The 24,000-nt window shown below is 41.1% G+C and overlaps 3 protein-coding genes across 3 annotated transcripts in view; all 3 read right to left on the bottom strand.

Moving 5' to 3' along the window:
- ttc7b (tetratricopeptide repeat domain 7B) overlaps positions 1-12,388 on the bottom strand; it is a 50,070-nt gene extending 37,682 nt beyond the window's left edge. Inside the window, 3 exon segments of the mRNA XM_042073480.1 lie at positions 5,004-5,172; positions 9,757-9,911; positions 12,215-12,388. Coding sequence (XP_041929414.1) covers positions 5,004-5,172; positions 9,757-9,911; positions 12,215-12,335 — 445 coding nt within the window. The 5' untranslated portion in view covers positions 12,336-12,388.
- Positions 12,389-12,571: 183 nt separating this feature from the next.
- LOC121693798 (breast cancer metastasis-suppressor 1-like protein-A) lies at positions 12,572-17,457 on the bottom strand. Its single transcript, XM_042073482.1, has 11 exons — positions 17,397-17,457; positions 16,984-17,124; positions 16,802-16,892; positions 16,424-16,551; positions 16,261-16,340; positions 15,931-16,027; positions 15,553-15,642; positions 15,302-15,366; positions 15,113-15,152; positions 14,810-14,951; positions 12,572-13,737 (listed from the first exon to the last, which is right to left on the bottom strand). The coding sequence occupies exons 2-11, from the start codon at positions 17,117-17,119 to the stop codon at positions 13,620-13,622; spliced, it is 987 nt and encodes a 328-aa protein (XP_041929416.1). The 5' UTR covers positions 17,120-17,124; positions 17,397-17,457; the 3' UTR covers positions 12,572-13,619.
- Positions 17,458-18,882: 1,425 nt separating this feature from the next.
- Positions 18,883-24,000, bottom strand: part of gphna (gephyrin a) — an 84,919-nt gene continuing 79,801 nt past the window's right edge. Inside the window, 6 exon segments of the mRNA XM_042073472.1 lie at positions 18,883-19,537; positions 19,988-20,084; positions 20,240-20,343; positions 23,132-23,196; positions 23,302-23,375; positions 23,502-23,589. Of these exon segments, the coding sequence (XP_041929406.1) occupies positions 19,404-19,537; positions 19,988-20,084; positions 20,240-20,343; positions 23,132-23,196; positions 23,302-23,375; positions 23,502-23,589 (562 nt within the window). The 3' untranslated portion in view covers positions 18,883-19,403.

Raw genomic sequence — 24,000 nt, 5'->3', positions numbered from 1 at the left:
CCTACTGTATGTGCTTATTTAAAGGGCCCATATCATAAAAAGTTTGCTTCCTCAGTGCTTTTACGCATGTACAGTATTTGGGTATCTGGGATGGCTACCGTATGAAAGCAAAAACACAGAAATAAGAAAATCCTGTCATCTTAAATTACGTGATTCAGTAATCGTTTCAAAACTTCCAAATCTCCATTCACAACTGAAGAACAAAAGTGCAAAAGTTTATTTTGATCCCGCAAGCCCGGAACCTGTAGCCAAAATGTCGAAGTGAAGACATTGTGCAATATGCTTGTATTTGTAAAGGAACAGGCACACAAACAGGGCTCCTCAGATGTGGAAATTAAAAATGGATTTGGTGTCATGAAGGCACATTAAAACATTAAGGTTACTGTTAATGGTGGCATACAAATGGCAAAATTATTTCAGTAGCCTGACCAGTTTGGAAATGCGATTACATTTGAACCAGTCATTCTGCATTTACTATGTCAGTAATCTCGTAACATGAAGACCTGCTTGTGGTGAAATGTTGAGATCACGCATTGACAGTGAGTGGGCTTGGCTTGGGCCATCAGAACTCAGCTGAACTGTGGGCTGGGTGAGGAGGACTGCACTTGATTTGAACTGACAGGCAGGCCAGTGGGCAGATGTTTTCATCCGAAGCAACAGAATAGCGTAATGTATTTACTCATTGCTCGGACACCACGAGAACTGACCCTCGTGACCTTGGCATAGCCAAGTATCACGGTCTGGTATTTGAACGTCTCAAGTCGCTCCACCACTCTTTCCCACGTTTGGGGCTTGATTCGAGCTCAGACATGTTGGATAAAGTCATTTCGTGGGTCCTGACTGTGTCCAAACACTAAAGAAATGCATTGATCTTAGGCTGGTTCAGTCCCTGTGGGCGATGATGGAAGAAAATATTGATGGACAGAACAGTCAGCATTGACAGAGGGTTACTCGACCTGCGTTTAACTGATTATATGGCTGTCCTCAGAAGCCATGTAGAATTAACAGGGCTGTGATTAGAAGTGGCACACACACACACACACACACACACACACAGACACACACTTCACAAACATCTGTGTAATGGGCCAGTCACACTGTGTTTTATCAAAAGGGGAAACTCTGAATGTTTTATCAGTGTGACAGCTCACAGAGGAACCAGAGATACCAGACTGGCTTGGGTGGCCATATCCCGTTGCTGAATCTGTTTGTTTGTTTGTGTGTGTGTGTGTGTGTGTGTGTGCTTTCCTGCACACTATGCATAGGGTTGTGTGTGTGTGTGCCTCTACTTGTACTTGACAAAAAAAGCTGCGCGTGTGTGTGTTGTGAGTGTGTGTGTGTGTGCAAAACTGAACGGAGCACAGTTGCTAAGCAGCTAAGCCACTGTCCCCTTGAAACACCTTCCCTAAATACAAAATTAAGAACACCTTTACGTCAGCCTCCCCATCACCCCCCACCCCCAAAACTCCAAATCCAGCACCCGTTTATGTCAGCAATCTCCGTGGCGACCGAAGGCTCCAGACCGAAAAACCTTACTAAAAGTGGGCCACCTTTGGACTGCGTGCGGCATGCCTAATAAAATAATCATGCCGTTAATAGACCAACACCTTTTGGCCGCCGAAACAAAACCCAGACCAGGCCTCCCCACCCCATTCAACAGGCATGTATAATTGATTTCTGGTTTAAAAGGAATTCACATGAGCTATATCTGCTTGCCTCTGGTAAGGTGTGATACATAATGCATGCGGAGGAGAGGAGAGGAAGAGGAGGAAGGGGTTGAAAGACAGAGATGGAGGAAGAGTGAAAGGACAGTGTGACACTGGGGGCAGATGCACAGCTAGTGCATGCAGATATAATGTAGGAGAGGGATGGAGAGGTCGAATACTGTAATTTCCCAACTATTAGCCGAGGTTTATACATTGATTTTGCAAAATTTCTTCAGCTATGAGGTTAATACATGGGGCAGTTAATATGATAATAATAAGAAAAATGACAAATCCGAGGCACTCAAGAAGGATGCATGTAAAAAATATATTTTCTAATTGCTCTGATAAAGGCCAGCTCGGCCGAAACGCGTAGGCATGTTTAAGTAGCCAAATACAAAATATATTTTTTACATGCATCGTTCTTGAGTGCCCTGGGTTTATCTTTTTTCACTAAATCTGGAATCCCTGCACAGAAGAGCACCAAAAAGGACCTACACCCTGAAGCACTGCAAACAGACCTGTTTTTTTCTGACATGATAATAATATTGTTTTGTTTTTTTAACTTGCATAAAACACTGTCCTGCGGGGGGATGGCAGTGAGGGAGAGTGAGGGAAAGATGGAGACAAAGAGAGGATGGCAGAAGGGTGCTGCTCGGGCCAGCAGGCACCGTCTGTGGTGCGCCTGACCTCAGAGACGTGGTTAAGGAGCGCAGCGAGGGTGGGGTGTGGGGGTGGAGGTTAGGGTTCTGGTGTGCAGTATCACCCATCTAACTAATTCATGTCGCCATGGCACCTACCCAGCCTAATGGGTCTCTAAACATGACCGAAGTGACCCCGGCAACACACACACACACACACACACACACACACACACACACACACACACACACACACACACACACACACACACTCATTAAAATGAGACTGGGGTAAAGCCTAGCCTCAAAGACTCTATAGTCCTGTTATATGGCATCACCTGTACATGGGGTTACAGAAAGACACTATATAAACATGTGCGGTTTTGTGGCCTTCTTGAGTCCTTTGCATACGTGCTGCTGGGAAATATAGGAAAACCTTGGTTTGTTTGTCTCTTCAGTGTGCCTTTTGTATCTCTGTGTGTGTGTGTGTGTGTGTGTGTGTATCTGTGTGTGTGTGTGTGTGTGTGTGTGTGTGCGTTGCTTGTGTGCGTGTTTTTGCATGTGTGTGGTTAGCTGCAGTGCGGTCACAGCTGACAGATGAGTAGCAAGGCTTGGTTTAAATCCCCCCAGTGGTGGGTCCCCCTCATCAAGGCATTTGTCAGTCAGCAGTGTGTGTGTGTGTGTGCTTGTGTGAGTGTGCCTGCTTGTGTGCTTGCGTGTTTGTATGAGTGTGTGAGCGTGTGTGTGTGTGTGTGTCACTCAAAGCGCTGTGTAGAGAGACAGACTCAGCAGCATCTCTCTCTCTCTCTCTCTCTCTGCGGCTGTCATAACTTTGATCAAAGGCTCCAGCTCTGCAGTCTTGGCTGACACATCCACTACACTCTGCATTAAACCAGAGAGATGGATAGAGCAAGGTGGGGGAAATAGAGACTGCTTTTGTGTGTGTGTGTGTGTGTGTGTGGAGGTGGGCTGTGTGGCAGATTACTCTGTTGTTGTCAACCTCATGATTAAACTGCAGTGTTGCTCCAGACTATGAGCTCACAGCACCACCCCATGGTTGTTTCAGGTAGTGCAAGCAGATGGCGTTAGCGTCAGTGCTATTTCTATTTGAAATCATTTACTTACTTTTGTTATGGGCATTAAATGGACAGGTTTTGGTTAGATACAACTCACTAAGTATTTACAAAACCTACTACTATGAATACAATATACTATGATGGCCATATTTATTAAGCCTCCACAGCGGTCAATGCAAGCCTGTTGAGAATGGTGTTTTTTCTTCCAGAGATTCACAAGACGACATTCACATCAACATACAGTCAACTGAGCTGAGACTCAACTATAACTCTCTTTAGAAAATAAAACAATGAGAGTACCAATTAGTGAAAAGGTCCACCTTCCAAAATATGAACCACCATCAATCACTACAAATTTGTAACAGTCCATGTCCTCTATGACTCCTAAATGTGGGAGCAAAATGTATCCTTTGGAGCAGTTGCTACATGGTTCATGGTTCTGTGCGCAAAAAGGTACCACGGATAAGTTTAGAGCTAACTCATTCTCTCCATCACCACAGACACCAACCCAGCCCATGGAAAATCTGTATTATTTACATGTCTACACTGTACTTCTGTGCAGTAATAGCCATTAATCCTGACGCCCGTGGGGCCTGTGACAATACATCTTACAGTGTGGGTATCATGACATAAGTTTAGTGTGTCATGCCATTATGGCAGTTCACACTTTATTTTCTGGCATATGTTATGCATTGTAATATCAAGCCAGTAATCATTATAATGTAAGCAAAATGCTGCCGTTCTAAAGCACTTTTAGATACTTCTTTTTTCCACTTCCTCTGCCTTCCTTATCACTCTGTTCATATACCTCCACATTATCTCTATATATCTGTTGGTCTGAATCTCTCGTTGTATCTCTACACCTCTCCTTCCCCAATCTCTTCTTCTCTTTCAATCACCTTCTTTACCCCTCATTCTCTCTCTCCCTCTCTTTCGCTCCCTCCATCACTGGCCAAATTAAGGGCTGAGGCAGCAGTGTGTGGAGTGCTAGGTCGAAGAGGTGATGGTGGGCCTGGTGACAAGGCGCCCTCGTCGACAGCGGCTCCCCGCTGCCCGTGACAGGGGCCTGGTGAGACGGGTGCTGCCCGGAGGGCCTGACACCAGCAGCTGATGGAGGAGGGGTGTGTGTGTGTGTGTGTGTGTGTGTGTGTGTGTGTGTGTGTGTGTGTGTGTGTGTGTGTGTGTGTGTGTGTGTCAGGCCCTCAACTCTAGTCAGCATGTCCTCTCAAAGACACTGGAACAAGTCCAGACAGACAGGGCGATGTAGGGCAACAGGAATGTGTGTGTGTGTGTGTGTGTGTGTACTTCACTAAAGTACACTGTAGACTCCTAAAGTTTCTTAAGGTCTGTAGGCACACACAAAAGTGTTTGCGAGTGTATGGAAAGGAATCCATGGGTGTGTGTTAGCACACCACTTTCCTACACATGTGTGGTCTAAACAAAACCAAAGCATGTAGACATGCTGAACCTCAACACAGAAGAAAACAAAACCCTCTCTGTACAAATCATTTCCCTTTCCTTCAATAACTTCACCATGAGTAAAAAGTCCTATGGCCTTTGCATGTTGCCACCTGACGCTTTACCTTTAGTGGCATAAGCCTCTGCGATCATGGACAGGCGGTAGACTGGCGACCCGATCAGCTGCAGGTCATCCATGTTGACCCGGCCGTACTGGTTAAGAGCCTCTCTGTAGTCCCCCTCCACATAACACAGCTTAGCCATCAGAAGACTGGCCTCCTGAAGGTAGTCATGCTGGAGAACGAGAGAAGGACAGGGAGAGAGAAATAGAAAGGAGGAATAGAAATAGAAATAGAATGAATATATGGATAAAAGACAAAAAGTAGTTTTCAACCATCAAAAAAATCAATATCTTTAATGTCAATATATTCTAATATAAATGGTTAAAATAATGGTTATCATATGTTTTTACCACAGATTACAAGACACCAACTAAAATGTCATTCAGTGTAAACAGTTAATATAGGGGAAAGAATTGGCATATTAAGGCTAGCACAAATTAGATGATATATTAAAAGATAACATAGGATTCCACTGCAGTCCTCAAATACTGATTAATTGCTATTGTAAATATGTATTCTTTGCTACTATCTTTCAATCTCACTATCACTATCTTAATCACACGCTTTTACCCATGTATCAGCAAGAAGTTGTTTATAAAGAAATAAAAATCACTTTAAAAACAATACAATTTAGTTAGATAAGTTAAGGTCAGTATACATATAGCCTATTATTTAATTTTACACAAATATATGTTACTCCAAATGACGTGATGCATTAGGTTGAATGGCATTTTGCCAAAAGTGGATTCAGTGTATTGGAATTGCCCCTTTTATTTGAATGATTTTCAATATTAGTCTATATCAAGGGGTGACCAAACTATGGCCCGCCGAGCATTTAATTAGGTTATCATAGACTGCTTCTGCATCGTCTATAGCTTCATGCTATAGACGATGTTGTGGTTAGCTTTAAAACAGCATGTTACATAGAGATGATGAGTCTTTGCAGCAGATCTGATTTAAAAGTAATGCTATTTCATTTAATTGGGAATGCGTTTTAGCACGCACGAGAGGGAGAGAGAGAGCGGCAGGTTCTAGCTGGCTTGTCATTGTTGATAATTGATATCTCCTTTTAATAAGAAACTTTTAAAAGGAAATCATGAAGGCAACAGTAGTTCCCACTACTGACCATTTATAAACTGATGGCACAGCCATAGGCTATATTTGAGTGGAGCTGGCAAACGTCTGGTCTTCAATCAGCCAAAGAGGACACATGTAACTCCTCTCCTAGTTACTCTCGACTGGCTCCCTATAGTGGCCAGAATTAAATTTAAATCTCTAACTTTGGCCTATAGAACACTGACTGGATCTGGTCCCTGCTATCTTAATTCAATGATCAAAATATATATATTCCCAACGGCCACTACGGTCTTCTGATGAGCGTCTGTTGTGTGCTTTTATGTACTTTTTTCCATTATTTTTTATTTTTAAACTATTCTTTGACTATTGCCCTTCTATGATTTTTATGCTTTGACCATTGCCCTTCTATGATTTTATTAGCTATTCCTGTTTGCTTGTGTTTATGTAAAGCACATTGAATGAGTGTGTATGAAACTTTTAACCACTTTTAACAATTTTATTTTTCAGGCATGAAAAGAAAAAACATTAGACTGAATGCCAAAAACATTACACTGAATGATGAAACTTCTACTTCAGCATATATTGTGTGGGCTGTTAACTGGCCACCCGTATCAAACCTTAGTCAATAATAATGTTAATCACAATTATTCACAACACATACCTACTCTTGCCATGAAAGGGTAAAACAACTGAATATTAACTTGCTACAGCAGTATAGAGGCCTTCAGGGATCCTTTTGATGATCCACAGACTCACAAATCAGTTTTTGTTACACTGAATGACCTCAAATTACTTGGCATTATTTGTTATTATGACAAAGCCAACATTAATTTAAAACATGGTAAGAAAACATGCTTTGAAAAATGTTTATTTAATTGTGATATCGAAGTGTGGGCCACTACTCTGAATGACTATTTTGTAGTTTGCAACATCATTTTACCCTTATTTTGACTTTATTTTACCAAATATTATTTTAAGTGTTAAAGTAGATCTCGTGGTGTCATTTAATATTATATTATATACATTTCATTTGATGCATAATTATATCAATTCAATATTATACATGATTTATCATACTGAATGTATATTACATAATAATACGATTTAATATAATATTTAGGGCTGTCAAAATAACTGATTAATTCAGATTAATTAATTTGAGAAAAAAATAACTGATTAAAAAAAATAACGCAGATTAATCGATTCCGTATTACCTTTGACCCCGAGCCATTGTAGTCAGTAACCATTAGACTGTAAATGAAGGAGAGAGAAGAAAATGTGCTGCCTAGATCATTGATTGGAACATTTACTTTTAAAAAACAGCCTGATGGTGTTGATAAAAATAAAGTGTTGATTAAAATAAAGTCCTCTGCAATGTCTGCAGCAAGGAATTTGCATATCACCGGAGTTCATCAACTCTAAAGTCGCACATCAATGCAAAGAAATAGTGTTGACATTGAGGGGAGTGTTAATTTATTTTCATTGTGTCCCCAAGGTTATATCTGTGGCCTGAAATACCTTGTATGTGAAAAACAACTTCTTCCCGAAGCACTTTTGAATTTATTTCCTCAGCATATTAGGTCATATCATAGATTATTATGGCCATTATTAAAATAATAATAAAAGAGTTTTTGAACTTTAATGTCACTAATGCTGATTATTCAATTATTTATTTTAAATATTTTAAATACTTTCACAGCAAAAATTATATTTGTGATTCATTTAGATTAATTAATCACAGAGTACATAATTAATTAGATTTTTTTTTAATCGATTGACAGCCCTAAATATAATATAATATAATATAATATAATATAATATAATATAATATAATATAATAGTGACCAAATTTAAACAAGTAAATCAGCCCCACATATGAGGGACCTGTCCCCTCATCTTGTCAGTAAAACCTTCAACAATTTCTATAGATGGCAAGTGACACCAAATGAACTAATCCAACAAATCCAGCAGTCCATCCACCAACCACAGTGTATCTGCACTCATAGCCCTTTAATCTAGAGGACCAGATGATGTTATCTGCTACACATTCTGTGCATGAGCACTAGGTAGGGCTTTGACTTTTGCCCAAAAATCATATTCGAAGTTTGTTTGTTTATTAATATTAAAATTCGAATATATTCGAATATGTATTAATCCTATTTTAACCATTGTGTCTTCAGTAAGACCGATATTGGTATCAAACTTAAGTTCTATTTGTTCTGTCCACCAGAGTGCAGTGTATCAGTCAATGTCAATAGACTACGTGCACGAAAGGCTGAGTATTTATGCGTGTGTCAAAATTGTTATTATTGAGCATAGGGCTGGGCGATAACATAGCGATATGTATCGCACATGTAATCGATATCAATAAAAAATACGTTCGATAGAACATTCATAATTAAAAGCAACACACACCTCCTGTCTTATGTTGTCCATAAATAAAATAGGCTAAATATATCTTGCATTGTAGTATGTCAAACTCTACCAGAGTAGGCGGTAGAAGTAGGCCTAACGTTACCTCAACACAGACTCTCCTTGCCCCGTGCACTCTCTCTCTCCCTCTCAACAGGCGCATCCCTCCTCAGCATGCATATGTAATCCAAACATTAATCGTGCAAGACGACTGGCTAAATTGCTATTAAATCCGGTTAGCATCATTAGCACGCTTCACGAATTTGTTCAAAACTACTGCATTCAAATTGACTGCTAAATTCTAATCATCTCAATCCCAATGCAAATGGAAAAGTATATTCCAAGACTCAAACGGGCCTGTCCCAAGGAGAAAAAATATTCAATTGAAACTTAAACACACGTGGGGAAACTGAACAGTCTAACCATATACTATGATAAACTAGCAAATTAAGTTAACGTTACTTTGTTTACAATATTTCCAGGCTTCAACCAGTGCTGCTTTTCATTCAGACTTATCTGCACATTTATTTCTTTGAGTGTTTTTAATGATTGTGTTGCCATTTCTTTTCCCTGTTTGCTTTGATTGATAACTAAGGTGATTAAAATCAGAGGAAGTTATAAGTTTAAAATAAAAATGTCTATGTGGGAGCTGAGCTCACTAAGCGCGAACCAGCCAGGATGCTAACCTACAGGAGCCCAGATGGCCAATAATAGCCTTGCTAATGAGCTCGCGATTTCACTTCAGAAGGCGTGAAAAACACCTCGGAATCTGAATTGAAAACAACGTTTAGGCTACAACCAAATACATTTACAAAAAAATATTTCCATAGGCTACAGGTTCGAATATTAAGAGATCCCTAAAATTCGTTCGAATATCTTTAATTTTTAAAATAATCGAATTATATTCGAATAAAGAAGTTCGGAGTCAAAGCCCTAATGAGCACGCATGTTACGCCTCATTTAAATGTCTTGGTCTTGTTGTGAATTTCATGAATGCATTCTGTGGTTCCTTCTAAGGTTATGAGGTTTAAACGGCCTATGTCTCATATGGAATAAAGCACTGCTGTAAATTCCAGTAAGCATTCTCTAGTGTTCTACCCAAGGTTTATTCCTCAAACCTGATGAGGTGAAAAAGGTGAACACACACACACACACACACACACACACACACACACACACACGGACACGGACTAAACCCAGCTGACACAGGGTTAGTATAAATCTGGTATTAATCCAGTAATCCTGCCCCGTGCCAGCCGCTCCTAACCTTGAGGTTTCCCCGGTCCAGCGCAGCCGTCAGGTGCTTGCGGACCTCCACCAGACGGGGTCGGTTGCCACGGGGACTGGCGTCCTGCTTGATGGGGTTGTCCTTGAGGAACTGCTGGAGCTTGGACTCCCCAAGCAAGAGCTCCCCTAGGTCATCTGCACACAGTCCACATACACACACACAGAGTTAGAGGATGTGCAATAATAAGCATGTAAACTTAACTAATTACAATGATACAATGATTACAATCATGGTGCGTGCTTCACCTCACTGTGTGTTCACTGTGTGCTGAGTGTGTTTCACTAATTCACGGACTAGGATAAATGCAGAGACCAAATTTCCCTCACGGGATCAAAAGAGTATATATACTTATACTTATACTTACAGCCACATCAAACAGGTAAAGAAATTAAAATATCAAAAATGTATGCAATGCACAATACCAAATTTGAAAATAAGATCTGAATTTCAAGCCTAGCTACTGCTTATCCTTGCCGGCACTAATATATAATAAGTTCAAAATGACCAATGTTCAGTCTGTTGCTGGCATGGAAGTAACTTTAATCACTGCTAATTCACTGACCAGCTAAAAAATCAGCTTTCGTAACTAGCCTAATGGCAAGTCACTGGCACATACTGGAACTACAGAAGCGCAATAGTCAGTCGGTACAGTATGGCAGGACTGGTTTGGGACATTAGCCAGGGTACTTAAGATTACCATCACCTCTCCTACCACAAGGTTGGAAAACACTCAGGTGCTCCTAAGGGGATCACAGGTTTACTAAAAGCAATTCTGTACACAGTCTCATTGAAGATTTCACACCAGCCTGCTACTTCCCTCCGAGGGTATGCTGAGCTAAGTGAAATCAGTTGGTGGGGGAAGAAGAGAAAACAATTTGAGAGGTTGTAGTTTTCTTGGAATGGACAAAGAGTTGAATTCAGGTTACAAGGCTGGGCAAAATACTACAGCTCAGAGAAACAGTCTGGCTGGCATTTACTGTAGGCACATTAAGCAGTCTAACAAACACCTCTGAAAATCTGAACTCCTGTGTTTTGCAAGGAGCTGTTTCAGACCAAATGGGTTTCATTCAGTGACGTCTAATCAACTTCTAAGCAACTGGCTTCCATTTCAAAACACTGTTTGGCCAGAATGCTTAAGTAATGCTAATCCTGGCACAAAACTCTGGAACATTGTAGGCCTATCAATAGTTACAAGGCTTATTCAATGTCTGTGAGATTGGGTTGCCAAGTGGCTACTGTAAGCAGCTTTGAATAAAATAGTCTGCAAAATTATACGTTTCCCATCACTGTGTTCTTTGACAGTCTGCAGCCCATATCATATCCAACCACCCTAGCCCACAGATCCCTACCCAATCCATGCCTCCCGACTCCCCATCCACACAGTACACACACAACACAGGCAATGAGGACGAAACACTCAAACTGGACCAGGAAGAGTAGGTGCATCACTGTAGCCTACAATGAGATCAATATGGCCCTAGCCCAACAGTAGGTCACGTGAGTCATGGGCTGGCCGCACATCAGTTATGATGGGTGCATTCCATTTCCGATTAGCCATGCCACAACTTTCTCAATGTTAAGCTTTGTGTGCGTCCACGAGTCTCTTAATCTACATTAAGACCTGTTTACGTGTGGAGGTACTCAAGAAGTACGTCACGAGGACGACACCCTACTATACATTTAGCTACAGTAGGTCCACCGGAGTTAATGTTTACATTCTGCTTGAATGTAAGCATCCTGACCATATACCATATAAAATTGTTATATTTCTATGTAAGTTATCTACACCCTGCACTCAAGAAAGTTAAGCTAATATAGTTCCGTACACTTAAATACTTTGTATTCAGAACATTTAGTCGGTGTTAAACAGGACATTCAACTAACATTATCTCTTCACTTAAGCATCTTGTATCGGATCTCAACCTCTGACTTCTGGCCACCAAGACTGATGTTTTTAGTTATAGAAAAACAAAACACCTAAACTATACCAAAGACCTGAATGAATACAGTCACTACTACCATGGGTTACTGGCTGCACAGCACAACTTTGGATATGGCAAACCCCGTCATCTAAGCTAAATGTCAAAATTCCCTAAAACAGGAAACGTAGCGTTAACGTTACTTGCTAACGACTCACCAGCCGTCCTATGCCGATGGTATTGCACTAACGTTACTCATTTCCAATACAGTAAACCTTCAAACATGAATCCTGAAATGGGAACATGAAAGTATACTGACAGCTAAATCTAGAAATATTTCTCCTTATTCCTGCTTAACCTTACTTACTGCTTCCCAAAAAGACAGCTAGAATAACTAGCGATAGCTTACTAGCTAGCAAGCTAATGTTGTTGGCGAGGCAGGGCAGGTAAGCTAGCAAGCTAGCTGTCTATCTTGTTAGCTAGAGATGTAAATTCATTCGTAAATCTTTGAAACCAACCGTTTGATATTAGTTTAGCAGACAGCTGTCGCACAAGTTCTGGTATCTTGTCCCATTGTCCTTCTGAACGGCATCTCTCTATTTCTGTCTCTAGTCGTGACCCAGACTTTCTGGCTGTCATCTTTCTCCTCTCCAAATCAAGACCACAACACAGAGCTAGGCAAGAGCTGCGGCAGCTTGAGTTCTAAACAAGACGAAAACAGCGACATCTACAGAAACCTTCCATTGAATTACAATGCAGTAAGATGCAATTTCATTCATGCAGAGCCAGTACCCTATTAGCAATTTGTATCATTCGTCCAAGTGCTTGCGACGTCAAATTGTCCATTAGACAAACATGAAACATTCCCACGACTTCTGTTTTTCTCTAATCAGACTTTATTTCCTTTTTCACTTTTACAAGCAGAAATATGTTTACCGAGAATATACAGGTATAGGAAACTTCTGGTCTGACATACTGATAACCAGAATAATAATAATAATAAAAAAAACTGCTACACAGTTAACTAACCAAGATACAAGATACAGAGGTAAATCTGGCAGGAAAATAAAGTCGAGCTGGCACAATATAACAAAATGTACGTACACTTGTGAGCTCAAAAAATGAACAGGGGAGGGAGACATTTCTCCTTGGCAATCACTTCCTTACGACCAAACTAATATTATTTGACACACTAATTGACTACATATTTAAAAATGCATCGGTTTAAGGCATCACTTCTGTACAGTATGAATGAAACAAAAACATTTCATTTGTATTCAAAGATTTGTGTGAATCCACACATTATATATGCCAGACAGGCTGTATGGAGAATACAAAATTTAAAATACGGAAGTGAGGTGAAAGTGAAGGTGTGGGGAGATGGGAAAGAAGTTCAGTTCATATATGACCACACAAATAAACATATACAAATATCCATCCACACTACGGTACCATGAGACTTCATGAAACATACAGAAACACAAGAGCTTAAAAATAAGTCAGACATATTAATACATCATGGTTGGTAGTACAGTTTTTCTGTAAACTGTGGTAAATTGTCAGAGTAAACAGTTGCTTGTAGAAGGCAGAAAATACCTTACAGTACTACGGAGCATGCAAACATTTCAACCGTTCCTCACACTCATACTCCTTTTGTTCCTTATACTGTGAAGTAAAAAAAAATGATTTTTTTTGGCAGTGTCACCAACCCATCTCATTTAGCTCTTGAATAAAAAAATATACATAAAAGTTCTCACAGTAAACCCACTAAAGTCTTAATACATGATAGGCTGGACATAGAAAGGGCCGGAATGAAAACACTGTTTGGCAGTCCTCTGTTGAAGTCGTGCAGAGTTCTCCCAGGCTGGCGTCAGAGATGGCAGTGAAGTAGAGAGATTGCTGGATAGAAGACTCCTTGGATATCTATGAGTGTTTGATGGTATATCTGCCTTTCTGCAACTGGGAAATGTACAGCTTGGACTTACTGCCATCCAGGCGCTTGAACCACACCTCGTCATGGTTAATGGTGGTGATTATGGCACTAGGGTGGAGAAAGTTCAGATGAAGGAATTCAGTCTGATTGAAGTCAATCCTTAAAGGAACCATATGTTAACCTGACCCTAGCCAGATGAATTTTGTTCCGCTTAGCTCTGCCTAGCTTCACTCACATCCATCTGGGACCTCTTCCATTGAGAGTGATTTCTGCAACCGACTTTATGGTTCAGCCAATCAGGACGCAGGGCGGGAGTTTCATAGATGTGACATAGCGTAGAAGCGACTGTGACACTGTTATTAGCGTCACGGGTTGGCTTCGATGTGAGTGGTTGAAGTAGCACGTCAATAGATGACGGACAAGTGGCTTATTCAATCATATGCAAGCATTTTTTGATTAGGCCCAGCCTTCTGAAGCAACACTTCAATGGATCGGTTCCAGATGGATGAGTGGAGCTAGGCGGAGCGAAATTCATCTGGCTAGGGTCAGGTTAACCATATGTAAGATTGTGGCCAAAACTGGTTTACAAACAAATTACTGTAGAGCGGTGTATCCCCTCCCCCTCCCCCCTGACTCGAGGTTGCCAACCCGGATGCCGAAACACTACTGACTTCGTGATTAGTACATAGGAGGAGGGTGGCGCATCAGGCCAAAACACAACACGACATGACAAAACACAACATCAACATCAGTTGAGGGCTGCAACTTAACAATATCCTGGCTGGACTGCTGTTGTCAGTGATATAAGTATTTGAAATTAACATGATTTCCTAATGTCTAGTGACATACCAGAGCCATTTTATGATTCATTGAAATACATTTCTTACATATGGTTCCTTTAACTCATGACTTTGTCTTGATCATGACTAACTTATAAGTGGTTCACATTACTCTACTTAACTTAAATCACATTACTTAACTTTATACTGCTTTTTCAAATATGCCCCATTACATTTTCCATGGTTTATTTTTCAAGGGCCCAAAAAACAAAATATTCTGACTGACTAGCAGTGTTGGTGATATTCAAATACACATAAACATTTACAGTCAGGACAGCATTTCACATTCAGACCCAACATGCTAAAGGGTTGGGGGATAAAGGGAATGCGCAGCAGCTCACCTTGTAGGATACTCGTCCTTCTTATCAATGCATATGCTCTGGCCTCGACAATACCACTCCCCGTCGTAATACAAACGTCCATCCTCCGACCTGGCCGTGTGGTGCGGTTGCTGATGAAGCTTCTCAGGCTTGACCAAGGGCACTATAAAGGTCATGTGAAACACAATAATAATGTTATACATATGACATAGCATCATACAAGGCTTACAATGGGTTTGTGCCATATTCAGTATGTGATTTATGCAATGTTATAGGGACACTTATACCCCTAATGCAATAAGTAAGCATAAGGAGAGGACCTACCATCAGCCTTGACTCTGTGAGGGCCAAGTGTAGCCATAGCCTGCAAAGTATCATAGTGCAAAAACGAAAATCAATTACTGATGCCAATGATGCACACAATGTATGTGTCTGAAATGTGCTGATCACATCACAAATATATATTGCTTAGCTGGGAAAGTACACTACAGTACGTGTTTGTGAATAGATTACCTTTCTGATTGCTGTCCAATCCTCCAAAATGTCTAAATCTTGCAGCATGTACACAATATATGGTCGTAACAATGTTAAAGAAAAGCAACACATGGAATAAAGTGGCAGTAGTTGAAACATCCAATCACAGAGTAACTAGCACACTTATATCTCAGTTAAATGAAACTCAAATGAAGAATAGAAAAAGACTGAATTTGCAATTTGACCAGCATTTAGCGCTAAGCACCCAGTGAGTTTCTGAGAGAGGATATCGGAGACGACCACAGGCTTCCTCTTCTTGTCGGGACTGAAGGGGTCTCTCCTCTTACTCCTTCTGGACTGAAGCTCATCATTCCACAGTTCTGTTAGAAGAACATTGAAATACACTGGTCAATAGAGTGATATGATGCAAAATATATTACATTGAGATTGCAAATGTTTACTTAACACCATGACAGATCAATAATATGGTCTCTGCTGTGGTTTTATACAATCTTTTCATAAACTCACATTCTGCGTGTTTTTACAGAACAAGTTCTGCATGTGTTTATTTCAGAATCAATGTAAACTCAAAATGAGTGCTAAACCTTTCCTGCAGGAGGTCTTCCTTCAGTGTCCATCCCATACAAGTGTAAGCTTGACTACAGTACCTGAGGTGATGTCGATGCTGTGTCGGTCTTCCTCGAGCCGCCGAATCTTCTCCTCTAGCTCACTCTGAACCGTGTCCAGCAGGAGGAGCTTCTCGCTCTGAGGGAGAAAGAATGGAAGGTGCGGTCATTCATGAACTAATTCTGCGTTATGTTGTTAGGTCTATTTTGTGTTTATCTTAATGTCTCTTGTCTCCAACAATAATTCCCTACTACAACTAAAAGCTCTAAAAAGTGAGGGCCGTGCAAATGTAGTTCCACAATTAGAAATGACCTGAAAGGGTGGCCACCAGTGAGAATCTACAGTTCTGTAGTATGAACATATTCTCTCACCTCCCAGTGCTGGTAGGCAGCTTGTGTTTCACACTCATACTTATTCTTTACAGAGTCCAAACACAGCTCCTTATAGATCCCTGTCATTAACAAAATAACAAATATCAAATGCAGCAAGTAACAGACATTGGTACATCACCTCCTACATGCATGCAAACCTTACCAGCAACTTTCATTCTGATCTGCATGTTCTCTTGCAAAGCAGCAAGTGGCTCAAGGTATTCTGGAGCTTTGCCCGACAACACCTCCTGTAATTTGGCATCCACTTGACTCAACCTTTCCTTGTACAATCTAAAGAGAGAAACACGTTCACTCAGCATTTAAAAACACAATCATGTAACTGAGAGCAACTGACATTCTGAACAACTGCTTTATTCCTATTCTTTTTAGATGTGTTATTTTCGGCGGAAAGGATGACACATCGACTTATTAATGCACGTTGGCATGCGGGTTGTTGACCACCGCTGTCAACGTCACGTTTGGTAAATTCAATGCACATCTCCAAATTCTGTCACGAGTGTCGTGATAAGTGATGTCTTACTGGTCTTTCAGGTCGCTGAACTGCTTCTCGAGATTGGTCATCTCATCCAGGCATTCCACTCTTCTGCGCTCGCAATCTTCATCGTCCATCTCTGCGATAGGAAGATTCAAACATACAGTAGCATTAGGCTACATTACCTTGTCTGTTTACGATGCCTAACGATAACGTGAACGTAAAGTTACCCGAGCTGTCTCCATCCTCTGACACTGATGAGGTCTCCGAGTCCTCTTCGTCTGAACTGCTGCCCTCCTGCTCCGGATAGTCCACCTCCATCTCCTCATGGTTGTTCTCTTTCTTTTCTCTCGAGTGCACTGGCATTGTTGCTAAAAACAGATAAACGTGATAAGCAATACTGAACAGCAGCCACGTATACCGAGGTTGTTTTTAGCGGGTATCTGGTTAACGCTAGCTTGCTAGTCTTGAAGGAGTGATACCCAAACGTGGAGGTATGAATATGAATCGATAATTCCAAAGAAGCACTACAAATCAGGAACGCGCAAGATAATCTATAAACAATTTAACAGAGATAAGAAAAGTCGGGAATGTGTATAAAACACATTACACCAGACAATCCACACACATCCACTTTCATTACCTTGTAGTTGTTTTCGTAGTGAAAAGGCCAGCGATCCAATCACAAAGGGGGCAAGTTTTCTTCGGTTGTTGCTTAGTCAGAGAGCCACACGATTGAGCTTCAACATCGCCATCATGTGGCCCGGAATGAGAACCTTGATTTTACTGTCTATGATTGACAGTTGCGAGAAGAGCACAACACATCCACCCAGTCAGCTTCCATGTTCGATAATAATACACTTGGTTGGTTCGATATGGCTAAAGGCAGCAAACATCTTAATATATTTTCAATTACAGTATGATGGACATTTCTACCATCATCTTTCCATTAGCCATTTAATTCCATTAAATTAAAGTACACAATCTCACCTTGCTGGTAGCCTGGAGAATGAAGCAGGTGCATAATGCATGCAAATAATAATTATAATAATAAAAAAAAAACTTTAATTCAGAAGATGTGCAAATGTTGACCATGTAAGCATCAAATTAGACAAAAATCACCATTCCTCTTGGAAAGTTCTTTCGAAATAAAATAGGCAAAACATAACACAAGAAGCAGAGACGAGTATGTTTATGTAATGATCAAGGTTTTAATTTTCTCTCATCAGTTTTAATATCATTACAGAAAATGTCATTATAGTACAGAGTTTTTTTTTGTTTGTTTGTTTTTCTTTAAGGAGTTCATCCTCATCCTCAAGTATATTCATAGGAGTGCTGGTCATATATCTGTACAATATCACCCATAATTTTTACTGTACAGTTTTCTTTTTTCTTATATATATATATATATATATATAATTATATATATATATATATATATATATATATATATATATATATATATATATATATATATATATATATATATATATATATATTTGAATAAGTTTTTAAAAAAGGCTTTCAGCGCTTAAATAAGCTGTTTCCTTCAGTGTTTTTTTTTTCCTTCTTTTTTAACGTTGAACCAAACAAAAGATCTCCGTTGACCCCCAGGGTGTCGGCTGACTGAGTCGGGGAGGGGCCTGGGAAGAGGGGAAGGAGGAGATAGGGGACTGGTGAGGAGGGTGAGGCTTGGGACTTCAGTGAGGTGATAAGGTCACGGCGTCCACAGTGAGGATTCCCAGGTGGGATAGGCAACCTGCGGTGTGGGTGATAGTCCTCCACATGCATCAGTCTCCGAGCACATCGTGACCTGTGCAGAGCTCTTCCATAAACTCCCGGTGACCATTTCCTGACCCAGACAACCCCACCCATTCCCACCCAACTGTCTGTGCCCCCCCACCCCACCCCAAATTCCCCTGACCCAGACCCAGACCCCTCCCTGACTGTTGGCACTGTGCACATGAACACGACTCACAAGATAAAGGACAAGCAAAGCTGTTGGGATGGACGCCTTTAGACGACCCTCATGAGGTCCTACATAGCTGTGGCACACGGCTGTGGCTACATCCAGTGGCAGACCGCTCTCCGCCACCTTCCTTGGTTCCTCCCCCTCCCACCCCCCCATTTCAAAAATGACCCCCACTTTTGTCCTTCCTCCAAGGTCTGGAAATAAGCGTTTCAATGAACTCGTCAGGAGTCTACAGCTTTCTACTAAAATGCTACTGCTATCTATAAGGGCTAGCGTTGAACACACAAAGCAATTGCGATGAAAGAGAACAGAGTTGCTTAATAGAATGATGATGATGATGATATTCATAATAATAATCATAATAATATATTACAGAATAAATCTTATATATTATATATATATATATATATATATATATAGTCTTATTTTAAAAGGTATAATATTTTCATTTCTTTCTTTGAAATAATAAGGATTTTCTTTTCTAATTAACATTTCCATAAACCATTTGTTTGCTTCAGTGAGTTGTCGATTACCCTCAATCAACAAAGTAGTTGGTCAAATCAGTACAAACTTGCTGTGCCATTGCATATTACAGAATAGTAATGATATGTGGACATGCACCACTTCCACTTGCTCTCGTCGTCCCTCTGTCTCGCTGTCCGCACCCTGGGGACAACATCATAGCCGTCCAATCACCATGACGTCCACCACCTCTCCTTTGTGCAGCTCCACGTATTGCTCGGTTTTAGGCGGCAACATTAGCAGACCATTGGCACTACGCATACTCATTAACCGGCTGCTCATTTGATTCCCTGCAGAGAGATGGAGAGAATGACAGAGAGAAAGAGAGAGAGAAAGAAAGAAAGGGAAAGTGAAATATGTGAGATAAGTTAGAGAAATGAGAAATAAAGAGATAGAGAGAAGTACACACTTTTGTTTTTGAGTTTCATGATTGAATGCAACTTGATGGGAACCACTTAGTTTGTCTTTGACTAATGTGACACTGCTTCAGAACAACATTGATGTGAAAAGGCTATTCAGGGGCAAACATATGTCCCAAATAATTTAACAAGATTTAACAAGTTAGTGGACATTATTTGGTGTGTCCTCTTCAAGTCATTATTGTCATACACATCAGCTTGCCCAACCACAACCTATTAACGCAACCTCAAATCAACTAACACAAGGTTAAATAAATGATACGATTATACTGATTAGTAAGGACTTAAGTAGAGCTCTCTTTCAAAGAATGGTGCCAATACCTGTGCTCTGTGCCCATGGTAGCGGCTCCTGATGGTGCCATGTAAGTATGCAGCGGTGGTACTCGGGCCGTGGGTCTAACTTAACATCACACGATAACTGAAACAATGAAAAGAGGCATGCATACTGATGACATCATAATCATGAGACAAATCACTAGCAAAATGTAGGATTAAGGTTAAAGTGGACGTATTTCATTAATTGTGGATAGATTTTGGTTAAAGGCTTTAAAGGCTGTTTGGGTGGTTGGTTACCCGAGCTTTGATAATGGTTGGTCGGGGGTCCAGGATTCCTTGCATCTTCCTTAGAGCAGGGATGACAAAGAGATTACAGGTAACAACTGCTGACACTGGATTGCCTGTAGACACAAAGAAAGACCAGAGAGAAAGGAGAGCATAAAAGAGAAAGAAAAAGAAGTCCTAAGTATCAGTGCAACGGACAACCACCATCTCTAGATAAACAATACAAGACAAGTAGAATCTGGGTCAGTGGGGTTTCCCGTGCGGGAAAGGGGTCACTTTGGAACAAGGACCAGGGCTTTTGTGAAAATGGGGTGGGGGTGGGGGGTGGGGGGTAATGTGCTTCACCATGCTGTTAGGACAGTTGGAGGAGCAGAGGAGGATTTCCAGTGAAAGCCACATAGGTAAGTACGGACAGGGCCCTTGGTTAAAGTCTGCAATTGAGGGTCCTGACAATCCTGGTCAGTTCATTTCACACACATACAGAATACACCAAACTCTGAAATGACACCCCTGTGTGCCTAAGTCAAGAAGTCAGCTAAACATCTGCTGCTACCTTGGGGTGTGCAAGAGAGTGTGGTGTGAGAGAGGGTGTTGTGTAGTGTAATGTAGTTAAAGGATTAGAAGAGGCAAGAAGAGGATATGTGTGTGTTTTATCAAGGGCTCTGGAAGGGCAGCTTCAAGACCCTTGCAGCAAGCAGGGCAGGGAGAATTTGCTGGTACTTTCAGTATGCAAAGGGACTTCAGGAGCAGGGCAAGGAGAGCAGTAGAGAGATCACAGTGTGCATCAACCACAGCCAGCCAACCAACCAATGAACAGCACCATGGAGGAACATACTCAAACAAAACACTAAATGTACTCAAAACAGAAACGATAATATCAATATCTCTCAGAAAACAGAACAGAAAAGTGTCATTTGACAAGTGAGCCTTCTATTTAAAGTCATCCTTTTATATCTAGCCTTCAATTCTTTAGGGTCAAACCAAATCAAGCTCAATCTGAATCCACAAATTCCAAGAGGGCCCAAAATTCTCACATTTTCGAGCCTGCATTATTTATCAGTTCTTCTATTTAAAAACAAAAAGCATTCCGTTTTCTGAGCTGTGGTGACTGGTTGTTTTTATAATGTGGAGTTCTTGGTTTGTCTGTTCATATTTTTCATGTGGTCCTCCTGAGTGAAGAGCACCTACTTCCGCGAGCGGGAGGTGGCACGGGCGTCTTGCTCGCCTCGCTGTCACTCAGGGGCGCCCCCTCCAGCAGAGTCACCCCTGTTTCCCTGTAGCTGAAATTACCTTAGGGGAGGGGAGCCATGACAGACAGAGAGAACAGAGAAGGAGGACAGAAAAAGAGAGAGAGAGACAAAGAGAGAGAGAGAGAGAGAAAGAGAGAGAAAGACAAGAAACCAGCAAAGGAACAGAGAAAAGAGATGGACAGATGGAAAGATAGATAGATTGATAGATAGATAGATAGAGAAACCACATATAGACCAAAAGAGAAAGCAGAAGGCAAACAAGCAAGCAAGGAGGAAAGGAAAAATAAATAGAAAGAAAGAAGGAAAGAAAGAAAGAAAGGCTGTCAACACAGCCGAGCCGAGCTCCATATACAGGACGGACAGACGAACAGGCGAGCTGATAGTGGGAAGGGGGGGCATACTAGGAACAGGGGGGTGGGCCCAGGAGGGGCAACGTTTCACGCTAGCCAGATTCACAAAAAAAAGGACAGATCAATGGGGGCCAGTTCCTGCAGACACTGTGGCAGTGAGATCACGGCAGAGGGAAGGTCACTGGAAACAACGTCTAGAGGTACCAGGGTGGGGGGGGGGGGGGGCACCTGTGTGTCAGTGGGACAGTGGCAATGGCACACCAGATCCTCATACAGCCGAAAGAAGACCCACTGACTCCTGAACTCGCACTCAAAAGTCCAGGGTTAGGGGAGAGTGGCACACTGTGTGTTTTGGGGTGGGATGGGAGGTGGCAAGAACGAGGAGGGTATGTTAAAGTCAAGAGGCAATAGGCTATTTAGATGTTAGTATTTGGTGCAGGGGGTCAGGAATGGGTACATGTGGATAAAGTGGGCAGTTAATAGCATGGTGTATTGACCAGTGGTTGGTTAGGTGGTCAGAGACGGGAGGGAAGAGAGGATGCTCATGCAGATCGTAGGGCTGGGTATGGCAATTCAAAACCTTACAGTGGTGCTGTTCTGTGCAGTGATTTGTCATCATACCATTAATAAAAACAAAGTTAATTTTATCATCAAGTCAAAATGAAAAATGACAAAAGTGTAGCTTTTCAAAGTACAGTATTTTGATATATCTGAAGCCAATAATGAAGCTGCAGTGAATACTTAAAGGAAATGGTTTTAAGGATCAGCAACACCACAAACTGACTAACCAAAGTAGACTGTGCCAGCTAGAATTTAAGAGCTGTGTTTGTGAGATCTCTAGGTCTTCAAAATGCAAAACTACTTTCATTTTTCAGTAGTCAGATTCCAGCTGGTAATTTGACAGTTAAAAAAAATGCAATGGAGATTACATTTGACAAGTAATATTAATTTAAAACTATTTTTCACTCGGGAGGTCTTCCCATTAATGACATTAAATTTTCAATTCAAAAAGTAATTAGTAAAATGTAGCATTAATTTGAAAATGGTATAAACGTCACCCATATGGATGTAACACAACACACAATCAATACCCAGCCCTATATGTAGGAAACAATATCTAAATAGTTTCAGTCAACTCTGCATGCAAGTCTGATTAGTATTTGTGAGTAGCACAGTAATAATTCTGTATAGTCACTAACCATCCACAACTCCTGCAAGTGCCAGTCATTAACCATCAACATCTCATGCAAGTGCCTTACGTAAGGCCAAATTACAGCCCCTCTCACAGACACACACACACTTACCTGGCAGGGCAAATATCAGCTTTCGGTGCCCATTGATGTCAAGAGTGGCAAACGTAGTAGGAAGACTAAGAAATGGATAGTGACAAAAAGAATCAGTGAGGAGATGCAATCGGAACTGTGAGAAGTGGATAAAACACTGCCCTATCCTGGAATCCACTGTCAAGACTCACCCAGGTTTCATGAATACTCGTCCAAAATGAATCTGGGCATGTAAGTCGATGTCCAGCACCTGTTTCAGGTAGTCCTGAGACAGAAAGACAGCCGACAGAGTCGACAGACAACTAATCAGGGGCTGGTTGCGTAAAACATCGTCAATTAATTCTTTATTTCCTTTTGTGCAACACACTTAAAAGCACAGAGTCAAGCTCACCTTTTCGCCCATGGACACGCCACCTGAGGTGATGATAACGTCAGCACGGCTGATTCCTTCATTCAGGGCGTTGAGCAAATCATCTGGACTGAGGAGACAACAGACACATCACCGTCAGTGTGTGCATATGCATATGGGAGATCATCATCATCTTCATCATCATCATCTTGTGCATCATCTTGTGATGTGACTGGTTGAGAGGAAATAGCCTACATAATATGCTCATTTACACTTCACAAACTTTAAAGCTGATTTTCTCAAAACTTTTTTTTTTTGCTGAGGTGAGGATATCTTTCACATTTTGGCCAATATATCGGAATTGAACAAATGGCCCCTTGTTTTAAACCCTAAGGTCGCACCGAACTGGACTTATTTTGTCATGGCACGCCCCATATGGCAGGACTTACATTCTGGAACCCGGGATGTCCACCTCTATTCAACATAATTACAATATAAACCACTGCGTTCGAGTGGAAGTGCATGTGTGTGCAATAGCCTT

This window comes from Alosa sapidissima, chromosome 19, assembly GCF_018492685.1.
Source record: "Alosa sapidissima isolate fAloSap1 chromosome 19, fAloSap1.pri, whole genome shotgun sequence".
Taxonomy (NCBI): domain Eukaryota; kingdom Metazoa; phylum Chordata; class Actinopteri; order Clupeiformes; family Clupeidae; genus Alosa; species Alosa sapidissima.
The sequence above is the reverse complement of the archived record's forward strand: the minus strand, read 5'-3'. Positions and strand labels throughout refer to the sequence as shown.